This window comes from Gadus morhua, chromosome 15 (assembly GCF_902167405.1).
Source record: "Gadus morhua chromosome 15, gadMor3.0, whole genome shotgun sequence".
Classification (NCBI taxonomy): Eukaryota; Metazoa; Chordata; class Actinopteri; order Gadiformes; family Gadidae; genus Gadus; species Gadus morhua.
The window spans coordinates 20,491,152-20,506,151 of NC_044062.1; the positions used below are offsets into that span (position 1 = coordinate 20,491,152).

A 15,000-nucleotide genomic window follows, 5' to 3' on the forward strand; every position below is an offset into this window, starting at 1 on the left:
TTAATAGGGGGATGATATTTGCCATATGCTACTGCGAGCAAAACTCTACATAATGTATGTTTAATGGCATGGAAGATAGACAAAATGGTAAGCCTACCATAAGCCACATTATACCACAGAAAAGATAAATGCTGTTGAACATTGTTGAACAGTAAGTAGTAAGTATTTAAGAAAATCTACTCAAACAATGTTTTGGTTAGGTACTTGTATAAACTGATATTCTTATTGGCAGAGACACATTGGTCACTCCTGTCATTGTGTTGGAAAGACAGCATTAAGGGATTTAGAGATTGGTGGGTGTGTTCGTCTGAATGTGTATGTGTGTGACTCTGTGATCTGGTCTGAACTACTCTGTTCCATCCATCTAAGGCTAATTTAACAAGGGAGCGTCGCGATCACAGCCCAACCCGTGGAGACACCTACACACACACACACACACCAGAACCATACCCACACACACACACACACACACACACACACACACACACACACACACACACACACACACACACACACACACACACACACACACACACACACACACACACACACACACAGGGACACTCTCTCACAGCCATTACTGTAATAATTAGTGCCTCTGAGGTTTTGAATGCAGCTCAGTGGGAGATAAGTGGGTGTGTATGTACCTGGGGGCATGCACTCGCATGTATGTGTGTTTGCGTGTGTGTGTGTGTGTGTGCATGCGCATGTGTATGTGAAAATTGTAGTTGGGACTGTATGAATGCGTGTCTAAGTGTGTGTGTGTGTGTGTGTGTGTGTGTGTGTGTGTGTGTGTGTGTGTGTGTGTGTGTGTGTGTGTGTGTGGGTGGATATGTGTGTGGAGACTTTATCCAGTGTCAAGGGACTAAAAACGGAAGCCGAGTAGAGCTTAGTGTGTGTGTGTGTGTGTGTGTGTGTGTGTGTGTGTGTGTGTGTGTGTGTGTGTGTGTGTGTGTGTGTGTGTGTGTGTGTGTGTGTGTGTGTGTGTGTGTGCGCTGAGGAGGGATGGGGGGGGGGGGGGGGGGGCTGGGTTGGGTATGGTCAAATAATTGCTACAGAAAGAAAATAAATAATTAGCAGATTTGGGACCGTGTCAACGGCCCTTTTCCACTCCTCTCAGACTCCCTGGGAGAGGAGAGAGGAGTGGTGTTAGGGGCGGGGCGGGGGGGCTACACTCTCGGGACGGCCGGAATAGATGGAGAAACACTGATGTGTGCTCTCAGGGGAAGGCCCACCACACACTCAGCACAAAAGGATTGGCCTGCAATTAGCTGGAGTCGTCTGACTCACCTGTGACACCTGTAGGCCTGCGTCAGTGTCAGCGCACACACACACTCTGCTTTGTGTGTGTGTGTGTGTGTGTGTGTGTGTGTGTGTGTGTGTGTGTGTGTGTGTGTGTGTGTGTGTGTGTGTGTGTGTGTGTGTGTGTGTGTGTGTGTGTGTGCGTTCGTGTGTGTGTGTGCGTGTTTGTGGGTGTGTGTCCCACCAACCGTCAGTCACAGTGTGGCCCGGGAGTCGTCCCACCAATGCGTGGTCTATACACACTCTCTCCAGCTGGGGACCGTTCAGGGTGAGGGTGATTAGGACCCCACTGCTCAACATTAACTAAAAATACACACGCACACACACACACACACACACACACACACACACACACACACAAACATGGTTTACGCTTTACATGTGTAAAATATTGTTTTCATATAATTGTGCTGTGGTTTATTGAAAGTATGACATGACCATATTGCATGATGTCTCCTTACCCCGAAGAACTACCTGTACCATGTGCACTCCATTGCCTGGTGGAGGAAACCAACTAACAGTTGTCTTCACCAGGTGACCAGCTTCAGAGTCTCAGTAACCGTATTCACCTCAGCCAGGCCAAGGTGCTTGTTCAAACCTATGGGACCTCTAAGGTATTTGGGGTTTTTAGGCCTACATGTGTGTGCATGTGTGCACCTTTGTGCGTGTGCATGTATGTACCTGGCAGCATTGCTTGTTCTTCCATCTGGTGTGAACACAAGTCTTAGTCTGCAACAGTTCCTGATGGAGGAGAGAATATAAGAGAGAAATGGAAGAGAAATAATACCAGCAAGAGTTGTCCATGCATCGGTTAGGTGTCTGTATATGTCATTGATCAGTATCAGTATTATTATTTGTTTTATTATAAATCGGTACATGGTACATATTTGAGAACACATGAAAATGCAATGCATAACATGAAGGAGGACTTATTTGCAATGTAATGGTGGTCAAGGAAAGGCAACAGATCTGCCCTGAAGAATTAGGACTCTGATTGCGACTAGATGTGTGTGTGTGTGTGTGTGTGTGTGTGTGTGTGTGTGTGTGTGTGTGTGTGTGTGTGTGTGTGTGTGTGTGTGTGTGTGTGTGTGTGTGTGTCCGTGTGTCTGTGTGTGTCTCCGTGTGTCTGTGTGTGTGCGTTTGTTTAACCATATCCGTAGCCAGCTATGGGGTCACCGAGGTCCTGACTTCAGTAATTTTCCTTTTAGCTATTGGTATTGGGAATTGGAATCTAAATACAGCCGTATAGAAGGTCGTTAACTTGGGGGGGGATCATCCTTTCCTCCCCTCTATTTTTTGGAACCCTGGCTCAGATTCGTTCATAGCCGTGGTATATTAACCATACACCACTGGGTATGACGTCTAATTCGTTTGCACAATTCAGTATCATTCCGTGTCTCTGAAAAACCTAACTAGGATAGTTACAAAAATTGACGGACTGGAAAACCCCAGAGATGATCAGAACAGCATGAAGCAAACAGAATGGGCGGTGAAATGCTTTGAAGACTGGTGTTAGGATATAGGTGCAGATTTAGACACTCAGACATTATCATAAGAGCGGATCAATGACATTCAATGCGATTTAATTCAAATTAACGCAAATGAATAGCCAGATAATGAGTTCGATAGAACACTCGCCTGTGATGAAAAAATGTAAGTATAAGCAGCTCTTGTATACGATGCATAGCAACCACCTTGCACTATATGCAGGCAGCCAGGAGGGCCTATTTATTTTGAACATTATTATTTATTAATAAAGACTATTTCAATTGGAGTGTTTTTAAAATGGTGTGCATTCTTAAGGCCATGCAACCATTTTATAACGGTCACCAAGTATCCACTTGGCGTCGGGCCAAACAATGACCATTAGCTTTAATATATTAACAACATACCACGGCTCGTCGGGAGCTATTGCTTAAAAAGTTATATATATATATATTGGGTCTATTTGAATAAAGCGTTGAGGGCGAGTGCGCCAGTCGGGCATCCTGCCACATTCCAAGCCCAGCTGGGGTGATTTGAGGGGAGGAACGAGGGCGGGAAGGCCGGGGTTGGCTGGGAATAGTGGGGGGTACACTAGTCTGGGGCGGAGGGGGGGATAAGAAAGGGGACGGGGGGTTGGGAGGGTGGAGGATGGAGGGGAATGGAGGAAACAGCCACAGTAAGCTCCTGGCAAACAATGCCCAGTCTGTGCTACCAGAAGCAGACAACCAGGGGAGGTTGGGCAAGGGGGGAGGAAGGGAAAAAAATGGACGGGTGAGAGAGAGAGAGGGGGGGGGGGGGGGCTCCATGGCCCCCCCTGATCCCCTCAAATATCCACCTCGATGACAGAGTATGGCCGAAAGCGAGGTGATGAGAGAGGGACGGGGGTGGGGCTGATGGGGGGGGCGGCTGTGACAGAGACTGACCAGTAGAGTGAGAAGAGAGGGAGAGACAGCAAAACACAGAGTGCCCCTATTTGTTAATCAATCAGGCGTTTCAGACGGGAAAACTCCCATCATCCCCTTGGATGGGGGGAGGGGGGGGGGGGGGGGGGGGGGGGGGGGAGGAAACGGTGGGACAGAGTTAGGGTGAATTGGGGTACCTCTAACTCTTTCAACGAATCACGGAGCTTCTCTGGCCGCCGGTTCTGGGGCGTCCATGAATACCCTCGGGCTGGTTGTGGAAGAGAGGGAGAAAGACAGGAAGTTGAATAATCACTGAGGTGAACGGAGCACCCCCAGAGTGGGATATCATGAGGCCAGGCTGGGATGAGTTTAAATGTATTTCATGAGTTCATCATCCCTCGAGGCACACTAGTTATCATTGCAAAGGGGGGTGGCTAAGTGTGAGGGGGCGGAGTTACCAGTCAAAGTTAAGGGAGAACCGTGAGGCAGATTGATAGACAGCAGGACGCAGGTAAACAAACGGGATCATGGGACAGAAGTGTACCAGGTATCCAACACATACCAGTATCTGTGTCCAGTGTGGGGAAGTAATCCGCTCTCTTTCTCTCCCCACTCATCTAAACTCAGATGACTAAATTGACAAAATAGCCATAGCCATGTGTTAAATGAGAATGTTCGTGGTCTTAATCTGTGCTTGCGTCTGCTAGCCCCTCTGGGAGATGGACCGCCGACTAGTGTTCTCCCTCTCAAGGTTTCTGCCTTGTCGATTCCATAAATCCAAAAGTTCTGGTTTGAGTGTCTTTCAAGTCTAATTTAAATATATGGGCCTGTGAACCCATTGAGACTGTGACTTGATGGAGGGCTATTATAATGGAAATGGATTGGAATCAACCCTTGCCTATGGCCTTGCTATCTTACTTGGAGATGGCACACTGGGATTTTCCCCACCTTCAATTTAACGTGCAGCAGTTATGGAAACATGGAAGCCTGGTCCCTTTGCTCTGGAGCAAGTGTCCAAAAAGACATTGAGGAATAGGAAAGGGCTTTAGGATCCACATTTTATGTCTCTTGCTTGCACACTCAAAAAGTCACACAAACACATACACACACACACACGCACACAAACTTACCTTCTGAAAATTTGAGTTTGTCATTGTAGTAGTGTTTGGTCTGTGAATCGGCAACTGCAAAAATATAACCAATTAAAAATAATATCAGATACGTTCAAATATTCAGTGAAAGAACAGAAGGAACCAATTAGAGATCAATATGTATAATTTAGATCATGTATAATTTAACTACAATGAGAGTTATGTTGGTTTAGAATTCAGCACCACAATACAAGTGGACATCCAAGGCTGAACCTGGAGCTCTGCATAACCCATCACTTCAACATGCAACTTCTTAACCAAGGGCACCCCATAACCATGCCTTTTAGAAGGAAAGCAGCCTGTCTGGGTTTCAGGCCCTCTGGCACTCTGGCTACATCAGGGTTAGCAGTATCCATCAGATAAGGGAGTGAGCAGCCTGACAGGCCCCAACACGGGGCACCTGGTCCAGGGCAGGAAGAGGCAGAGGGGAACAGGATGGGGGCTTCGGGAGGATATGGGGGCTTTAGGCCAAGGCTTCTGAAGGCCACTGAGATGAGCTTGGAGCTCCCTCTAGTGGAGAGCTTTGGAAGCTAGCTAATTGGAAGATCCAACCACCACTTTTTCTGTGTACCCGTGTGTGTGTCTGCATATATGTGTGTGTGTGCATGATAATAATGTGTTTATTTTATATTATGTTTTTTTATACACACATATACACAGATATACAAACATATATATATATATATATATACAGACAAACAACAAACACATATATACGTATATACACATTTAAACACAGGACATTGCTGAATCATCACGTATAGAAAACGTCTCATTTATTGAACAGAAGAGAAAACAAGAGAGCCCCACTTGATCTCCATTTTAAAGCAACGTTCAACACAAACACTGTTTACCTGGCTCCCCTTTATGGTAGTACTGATGGGTGCCAATGTCAGTGTCTGTTGGCGGGGGGAAAGAGAAGAGGACAGATGCAGTGAGAGAGACGGAGAGAAGGACAGAACAAGAGAGAGGCAAACACACACACACACACACACACACATAGAGAAAAAGAGATGAACATCTAGCTGTCAGGGAAATGCAGAAGACAGATCAGCAATTCTGCACTGTGGGATAAACAATCCCTATCAGCCAGTGGCCTGTCCCATCTGCCTGAAGCATATTTAAGATAAGACACCTTGGGGGGGGGGGGGGGGGGGGGGGGGTTGGGGGTTAGGGGGGTGGGTTAATAAAGACAGGAGTGTGCCTAAACCTGCCTCAGCCAAGGGACAAGCCCCCCCACCATCTTTTCACACACACACACACACACACACACACACACACACACACACACACACACACACACACACACACACACACACACACACACACACACACACACACACACACACACTTAACAAGGTAGTTTGTTGTATGTTAACTGGGGGAAGGCCATGTAAATGTCTGTTTAGAATTGAGTGGCGACTTGCAGAATGGATCAGCAGAAGTGGAATATAAGATGCACAAGAAATTTCATCACAGAGGGAGATGGTCTTCTTCTGATCCAGACCGCTATGTTGCTCCACCAGGTTTCTACAGTAGCTCAGAATGGACAAACCACTCTGGAGGGAACATGTTTAAAATTCAATCCACTTTCAGTTAAAGTGTAGGTGAACCCCCTGTTTCAGGTTGAATTTGGAAACTATGAAATTTAAGCAATCTGTAACGTCATCGGTAAATGCTACTGAATTCTACACACTGGACCTTGAATGGTGAAAACATTTGTTTTGACCAGTGATTATTGCCTTGCTAAACCTTGCCTCTCATGCTTTGCTAACATTAGGAGCTACTCTTGAGTCCTGAATGTAGACACTATGAGACCATACATATCCTGAGGACACTAGTCATTTGTTTGGTTGCAAGTTTGATAAACCTTTAGACATTTCGCCGCCCCTTATACTCAACACATGCAAGTCTTGGTTTTTAGGCCCTAAGCTACCTCATCAGAGTAGGCCTAATTCTAAATGTAGGTGCATTGTGTGTAAACAAGCTCAGATTTAAGTATCATATGAAAAAGCTGTTTTCAAGGTCACAGAGGGAGAGAGCGAGAGCAAGAGAGAGAGCTAGACTGAGAGTGAGAGAAAGCTAGAGATAGCATGAGAGAGCTAGAGAGAGAGTGCAAGAGAGAGCGAGAGAGCAAGAGAGAGAGAGAGCACAAGAGAGCTAGAGAAAGAGCAAGAGAGTGCGAGAAAGTGTGTGAGAGAAAAGTGGTGAGACAGAGAAAGGCTGAGGGACTGAGTACCTTTGACTTGGAGGGAGCTCTTCGTTGACCACAAGTGAAGCTCAGCCAGGCAGAAAGCCATGGGAACAGATAATTCACCAGGGATCTGGGGAAAGAGCAAGTGAGAGCGCAAGAGGGCTAGAGTGACCAAGAGAGAACAGGAGACATCAAGAGAAAAAGAGGGATGGGAGAAAGAGGGCAAGGCAGAATGGAAGGAGAGGTAAAAAAGAAAACCAATGGTACATTAAGATACACATAAGAGTGGACGGCAAAAAACAATAATATACCTACCAAATACACACATACACACAAAGAATTCAGCTTGACATTGACATAAGGTCACGCTCGCACCCCAAACACACACACTCCCATGTGCGGCGGGGATTGAGCCCCACATGAGGCACCCATTGAAAGACACACACTTGGGAGGTGAAAGCAGGACAAAGCTCTTGGGATCCCCCAGCACCTAGAGACACATCAGTGTCAGACTCATAAAAGAAGGGCTCAAGTCCAAGTCTCGTTCACACCTTGTTTCCTCCTTTCAGGCGAGGCTCACTTCAATACCATGTGACATACTGGAGTGAAGACCAGAGAGCTCCTATCTGTCCATCAATCAGTGATGGTTGTGTCATGGTTAAACACTAGAATAATAATCATTACTACCTCACTACTGCTTGTTAAGAGCATATACGCAAAGCCAAGTTGTATTCAATCTTGTATTCAAAAATATTCTCCTGTTGTTAATTTAATCCTGCAATATGCAACTTTTCTTTTGCAGCTATTTAATTTAATTTATAAAAAATAGAATACACCCCTTCTATTATCCATCCATTAAATATCTCTTAATAAATGTTTTATTCTGGTCCACTTTAAGTGGGCAAACCAACATTGAATAGGATGAAGCACGCAGTCGAGAGACACTTTCTAATTAATTTCCATTGCATCGATCCTTATGCCCCATGGGAACGACAGAAATGATATAGCTATAGCTGTAGCTGCAGCTCCCGCCACTAGAGGCTACTAATAAGAAAACCTACATAGTGCAGGTTTAAGTTAGCTTGACATACACCATACACCAACAATGAGTCAGTTAATTAGTAATTATTTGAGCTAAAAGGAACATTCCATCTAGAAACAATAAACATCTTATTAAATAAATGACAAGAAAAAGACATGAAATAAAATAAGACATTTTCAGAGATTTAAAGTTAGATCAATTTTGATCTAACTATGAAACTTGAAGGAATGAAGCATAAGGTTTGTATTTGATAAGCAAAAATGTGATAATGCTGGGCCGTGCCGGGCTCAGTAAGTCCTTGACTGACATGAGAAAAGGAATTAATCTTGCCCTGACCACATGGTTTTTGTACTTATTTATTTTACTGCAAGTCAGTCATTCCCTGGGCAACAACCTGTGGCGGGCTGACAGAGGGAGGGGCAACTGACGGGGGCAGAGCGAGGCAGAAGGTAGATATGGAGGGAGATTAGACCTCAATCACAAATATAAAAAATACACAAAAGAGGACTTCCTTTCATGATTTAGCAGTAAATAAGTGTTCAAAAATAGTTCTCAGATGCAAAAGCATTAATATTTTTCATGTCATAGTTTCCCATTGATTGGTCTCGCCACGATGAATCCCACTCAACCTGCCCTGCAATGGTTACATAATTATCCCCTGACTCAATTGTTTTAAAACCTACTAAATCATGACTTCAACCACAACCACAAAAACCCTAATCTCTCAAACATACCAGAAATCCGAAAGTCTGAAAAAGGTCATCTTCAGGAACAACCACAACTCATCCAATGCAGGACCCTCCATATAAAGCTGGAGAAGAAAATAATCAAGTACATCAGAAGTCTGAAAAGACCATCCCAGATAACTACACTGGCACTGGAAAAAGGATAGGTTTTTGTGTGCGTGTGTGTGTTGTGCGTGAATTCACCCACAATCTCACAATTCCCCATCCCTGTGCTTAATAGGATACTGAGCAGCACAAATTGTAGACCTAAACGAAACACCAAAATGGAAAACTTGAAACAGTTTGATATAATAATCAACTCTGTCAACAGTATCACAATCTGGGCCCTATTCACTTTAAATGCAAACTACTCTTTCCTTTCAAATTACAACCCACACAACTCATGGAAATATCAAACAAATACTTATCCCCTGAGCAGTTTAAATGTCTTATATTGTGCATAAAAAGATAACAAAAATACGCACTCAATTTGGATTTATATGGAACTATTTTTGTGGATAGTTGGCTATCTTCAGTCAAACCGAAATTAACTAGTATATAAAATATGTGTTTGTCGACATTAATCCTTTAAATAATGGCAGACCAGGATGAATAGAGAACATTATAATTCAAATAATATAAATAACGAAAAATATATTGGCACTTTGTCCAGCTGAGTCATATATCCATGAGAACCTTTAGGCTGAGGGGTTGCCACAGAAACATATCGTTGATGTCATGCAGCAATGCCTATTGTAAATGATTATTTGGGGCAAGGATAAATCAATGTGAAGATGAGGTGGAGCATGGTGTCTTTATAGGCGGTTGCAAAAATGTTAGAAATCATTTAATAAAATCAAGACCTGGCTTGTCACAAGAAAAGTATTGTGAGAACTCTTGTACATACTCATAAAACACCGACCCACGCACTCACACCTTTTCTCCTCTCTGACTTACATGAAAGCATCTGCCATAAGAGGATGGGCGTCAGACAAAGTGGCGCCAGACTAGATAGACTGGTAGAACCAGGCTAGCGCTAAAGGAATTAATGTGGGTGTACTCACAGAGAGCTGCTGTGACTGACTAAAGAATGGGCTGATGATAGGCAGAAAAAAAACTAAGTGATTCTAACAGCAGTTAAAGGGTGATTCTTGGGGGCGATGTGTCTGTGCGCATTGTTGGACTGTGAGTGTCCATGTCTACAAACATATATGTCCTACGTTGTATCTCTACAATGTCTAGTAACACATTAGCAAGAAGGGATAAGGACTGTGTTAAAGAGGTAGAATGTGAGGTCTGTGTGTATGCATGAGGTAATGCTTGTGGGGGTTGTAGATCTAAACGCTAGTGTGATGACCTTGTGTACGAGAAGAGAAATTAATTCATTAATGTCAGATTGATAGAATATTCGCACATACCATATGCATGTATTATATGTATACAATCATGAACCCTGTTAGAAGTTGAACAAGGAACCCATTCTGTTTAATTCATTTGTATTAATTGGAAATAATAATAATAATAATAATAATTCATTGAATTTCTAACCACCACCAGTATGTAGCACCCATTTGGGTGATGCACGGCAGCCAATCGGCGCCAGAACGCTCACCACACACCAGCTTGAGGTGGAGAGTGAGGGATGAGGTGGAGAGAGAGGGAAAAGAACATTTAACACTACTATGGACCACATGTAAACCCTATCGACCACATGTAAACCCTATCGACCATATTTAAACACTATCGACCAAATTTAAACATGTAAACCCTATCGACCACATTTAAACATGTAAACCCTATCAACCACATTTAAACCCTATCGACCACATTTAAACCCTATCGACCACATTTAAACCCTATCGACCACATTTAAACATGTAAACCCTATCGACCATATCGACCCGTTTGTACTTAACTGTCACATGGTGTGGACATTGGCATACATTGCTAGTTATATTACTAACGCATATACATAAATATACATATACTGTACATATATAAACATATATATGTTTAATTAAGTGTAAGCGTTACTAATTCATTAGTTATAGTAATTTCAATATATACATAAAATATATCAATATAGGCTATATATATAGATTTTCTTTGTATTCGTCAGTGCAAGACGTTACAGAACAAATATCGCATTCCAAAATGCATACTCAATTCCACAACAACATTACAGCTCAATAAAGCACTTTCTAAACCACAGATATCAGCAAAGGCCCACAATTAAGCTTGTTCCCAAAAGAGGGGGTTCTTTATGTGCAGAAAATTAGTAAGGATTGTGAATAATTTCCAGCACATGTGGAGGCATGGCCAAACACCAGATTAGGGGACCTCAAAGGGTGGGGATGGATGAGATAGTATGGTAGATGGTAAGTATAGCCATGAGAGAGAGACAGAGATAACCAGAAAGAGACACCATATAGAATGATAGAGAGTGAGAGAGAGCGAAAGCTGTGCCACCTCTAAGCAGATGTATAAACGCCATTAGAGGAGGTAATTGAGAGAAGAAAAATACAGAGGTATTTACACACACACACACACACACGTACACACACACACACACACTACCATCATCGTTTTTGCGAATTTGTCTAATAAGTAGACTGAGATATTTTACTACCTCTAACTAACCCATAACTAAATGTATGCACCTCTTACCCCAATATTAACTTTATTAACTGTATACCTAAACCAAATCATGCATCATTATGTATTTATTGTATACCATATCTCTGAAATCTGTCCCACACTGAAGCTTATAATGACTTAGACTAGCAGAGGGGGTCTGTGTATTACCCACGGAAATCGATCTGGACCCTCCCACTACAGAAACATCATCCTCTCTTGCTGCATGGGAGCCGTGTCCAGTTCAGAGGAGAAGAACAACTTAGACAATGATAAGGAGAAGAAATATGGAGTTTTTAACAAAGAATTTGAAAAAATGAATGTCTGCAGAATGGAGACAGATATCATCCCCTCGGAAGTACTCTCTCTCCCGCCTCTTGCCACTAAACCTGCGTAACTCTTGCCAATTCCTGCACATTGGAAGCATCCTTTCCAGGCGTGCTATTCTGTGAGATGAGAACGCCTGGGAAGGCGGTTGGTGACATGTTCGCTGGTCAAAACAATGCCTCCTATTGCAATGCCCTCATGTGGCCAGCCGAGCCATGCCACAAGGAATTGTGTGCTAGTTTCCATGTTGCCACCAGCCTTTCTCCAGTACAAACATGCAAGAAACAGTTCTGGTATCCCTAATTTGCATAATGATCATAACGAACCCTAATGTGTGTCCCTGCTAATCCAGAAGGCTGTATACAGTAGCGGAGTCTGTCCACGATATGTAGGCTCCAGTATAACCCTAACTGCTCCGCCCGAGGGCAAGAAAGCCAATACATCCAGCAGCACCAGCTACATCATCACAGTTCTACTTCAAAGAGCCTCTCTGTGTACCTACAAGTCTAGCAGGTCTCTTGTGGGCATGAAGGAGTCATGTCAAAGGTGTCCAGGTGTCGTCATTGTGTTAACAGAAGACGGCGTAGGTACGAAGAAGGGTTTGTGTTTGTGTGCATGGTTCATTTGGGAGTAGGGCCGCCATTGCTTTCTCAGACAACGAAGTAAACACACACACACACCTGTCAAAAAGCGAGCAAAGTGAGGGTGTTAAAAAAAATTGTGAGATGGACAGATGAGCCCTTGCTAAACGAAAAGGTCAAGATAAACACACTCACACGCGCGCACACACACACTGTCTGCTCTTTCAGACGTGATTAGGATGACAGCTTGGAAGGCTCTGTGACTCTCCTGCTCTGACAGCTTGAGGTGACACAAAGCAGAACACACACACACACACACACACAGGTGCACACACACAGGTACACACACACGTGCACACACCTACACACACACACAGGATATCCTGAAGCAGCGCTGCAGAGTTCTGCTGTTACTTCAGACAATACAGAGGCCATGCTGATAATGTGGAGTCAAGTCATGTCTTGTCCCAGTAGGCGGATCGTCTTTCCACTCTGACTGACGGTTGAGGTGTACAACCGTGTGCTATGTTAAACACATTTGCCCTGGAGACATACCTGCCTCAGGCCCCCAGGAACAAAGAGTCATCTTTCAGAGGATCAAACAGCTACACAACACCAACAGAGTACCTTCTCTACTTTAAGATACATGGTTTGTTCTTGCTCTTGGTCTGAGATTCATCTCACAGCAATCTAACTGTGCAAGGTTACAAATCCTGTACTGAACCACCGAGTCCTCCAAAGAATGTTTCACATTTCAGCCACTTCTAAAAAAAACAAGATATCAAATTGGTTTTAAATGCTTTGGCTGCTACGGCCAATAATATTATATTAGTTCACATACAATAACCATAGAAACGTGAATCATGTCCCTCAGAAAGCCCTGATGCTACAGTGGCTGGTGCCTGGGATGAATTTACCTGCCCCATCACAACAATTGAGAAGCATTTGACAGTAAGGCGGTGTTCATTTCAGAGACCCTGCTTAACTTGTGATCCCCATGTACATGTGCACATAACACACATCCACACATGGACACTCACACACTCAAAACACAGGCTTAACAGCGCCAGCACAGACCTATCCGGGCGTCCCTCCATCAGCACGGGAACAGCGAGCACTATCCTGGCCGACATCTGTTGTGTGGCCCAGGTCGGCTGGGAATAGGCCTTAATCCCCGCACATGAAAACACACGCACACTTTCCCATTCAGTCCGACAAGAACAGGTCCGGAGGCTGGGGACGTGCAGGCGAACAGCCCTCACTCAGAACCCATTGGAGTAGTTGTGGATGGATTTGAAGGCGAAACTAATAAAATAGTGGTAGGCAAGTGCAGGTGCTGGTGTATGCCAGGGGTGGTTGGGGGTTTAGCAATGGGAGGTTACAGTAAAGCAAAACCAAAAAATTAGGAGAAAGGTAAGTCACCTGCACCTTTGCCACAGTCTGGTGTGATAATTGGTTGGATAATTTCAAGAAAATTTCAGTGGTTTGGTGCCACGTTGTGGCAAAGTTTTTTTGCCAAAATTATTGACTTGTAAATGTCCTGTAGGACAGATGGTAGTTTTGGTAAAGACATAATTCCGTCTTGTCTCATATTATATATCTCAATATCGATATTTGCACCAATTCAATCTCATAGGTCATTATCCCATACATAAATCAACTAGAGAATGAAAAGAGAAAATAGTGAATAATTGCCCACTAATTAAGACAAGATTGAATGTTGAATGTTGTGGCAAAAAGGTTTGTGTTAGCAGATGAGGATTGAGTTCTCTACGATAAACCCCTCCCAATCCATGCTTGATGGAAGCCTCTGAAAAACCCCTTCTCAGGTTTCCCCCACAAAGGTGTGTGTGTGTGTGTGTGTGTGTGTGTGTGTGTGTGTGTGTGTGTGTGTGTGTGTGTGTGTGTGTGTGTGTGTGTGTGTGTGTGTGTGTGTGTGTGTGTGTGTGTGTGTGTGAAGAACAGCCCAAAGGCCTTGCCTTCAATGTGACACGGCTACACAATCACAGCATTTCAGAACCGCGGGCTATTCCTGCAGGTAGAGTATACATAAGTACTTAACTCAGCAAAGCACCGCTTATGCAACAAGATCTTCTGGCTCTGGCAACTACAGTATACGCCTGTCAAGTCTACCATTAAATGAACAGTCGTTTTTTTCATCTTTGTCTGATGAACTCTAAGTAGTTTCAAGTAGGGTAGGTTAACATGATTTATTAGAAACATATAGTAGCGAATATGCATGATTAAAACTTTATTCTCAGTATCTCAATGTGTGGCAAAAAAATACCTTTATTTCTTTATATATTTCTTCATATTATTGTAATGAATAGTAATCTATGTACTTATTGTAACAATATCACAGACTTAAGTAAAGAAACGAAAAATCACTTTGACTAAGGAATTTGCACATTGATGACTAGATAGATTACCTTTTCCGTGTGAGAAAAATGTCACTCTACAGACTGACCACTTTACAGTGCACATCTGAAGAAAAAAAAAACACTTGACACAAATGAACAAGCCAGTGCCTTGTTCAGAAGCTGGCATGGCCTCGTGTGAAATATATTTAAATACAGCCTTATGCTGACACCTAGCGTCCGTAAAAGAAAGAGCACACAGTAAATAGTCAACATTTAAATTCCTTATGAGCTTAGCCC

The 15,000-nt window shown here is 43.5% G+C and overlaps 1 protein-coding gene across 4 annotated transcripts in view; it reads right to left on the minus strand.

Moving 5' to 3' along the window:
* The window catches only part of wdpcp (WD repeat containing planar cell polarity effector), a 56,314-nt gene that overhangs the window by 39,858 nt on the left and 1,456 nt on the right, over positions 1 to 15,000 (minus strand). For 2 of the 4 annotated variants that reach the window (XM_030379257.1, XM_030379255.1), the window contains exons 2-7: positions 7,080 to 7,196; positions 5,695 to 5,739; positions 4,820 to 4,873; positions 3,887 to 3,957; positions 1,984 to 2,043; positions 1,491 to 1,605 (exon numbers count right to left, since the gene is read on the minus strand). In XM_030379257.1, coding sequence (XP_030235117.1) covers positions 1,491 to 1,605; positions 1,984 to 2,043; positions 3,887 to 3,957; positions 4,820 to 4,873; positions 5,695 to 5,739; positions 7,080 to 7,140 — 406 coding nt within the window. In that variant the 5' untranslated portion in view covers positions 7,141 to 7,196. The remainder of the gene's footprint in view (positions 1 to 1,490; positions 1,606 to 1,983; positions 2,044 to 3,886; positions 3,958 to 4,819; positions 4,874 to 5,694; positions 5,740 to 7,079; positions 7,197 to 15,000) is intronic. The other 2 variants (XM_030379256.1, XM_030379258.1) reach the window with 2 other exon arrangements.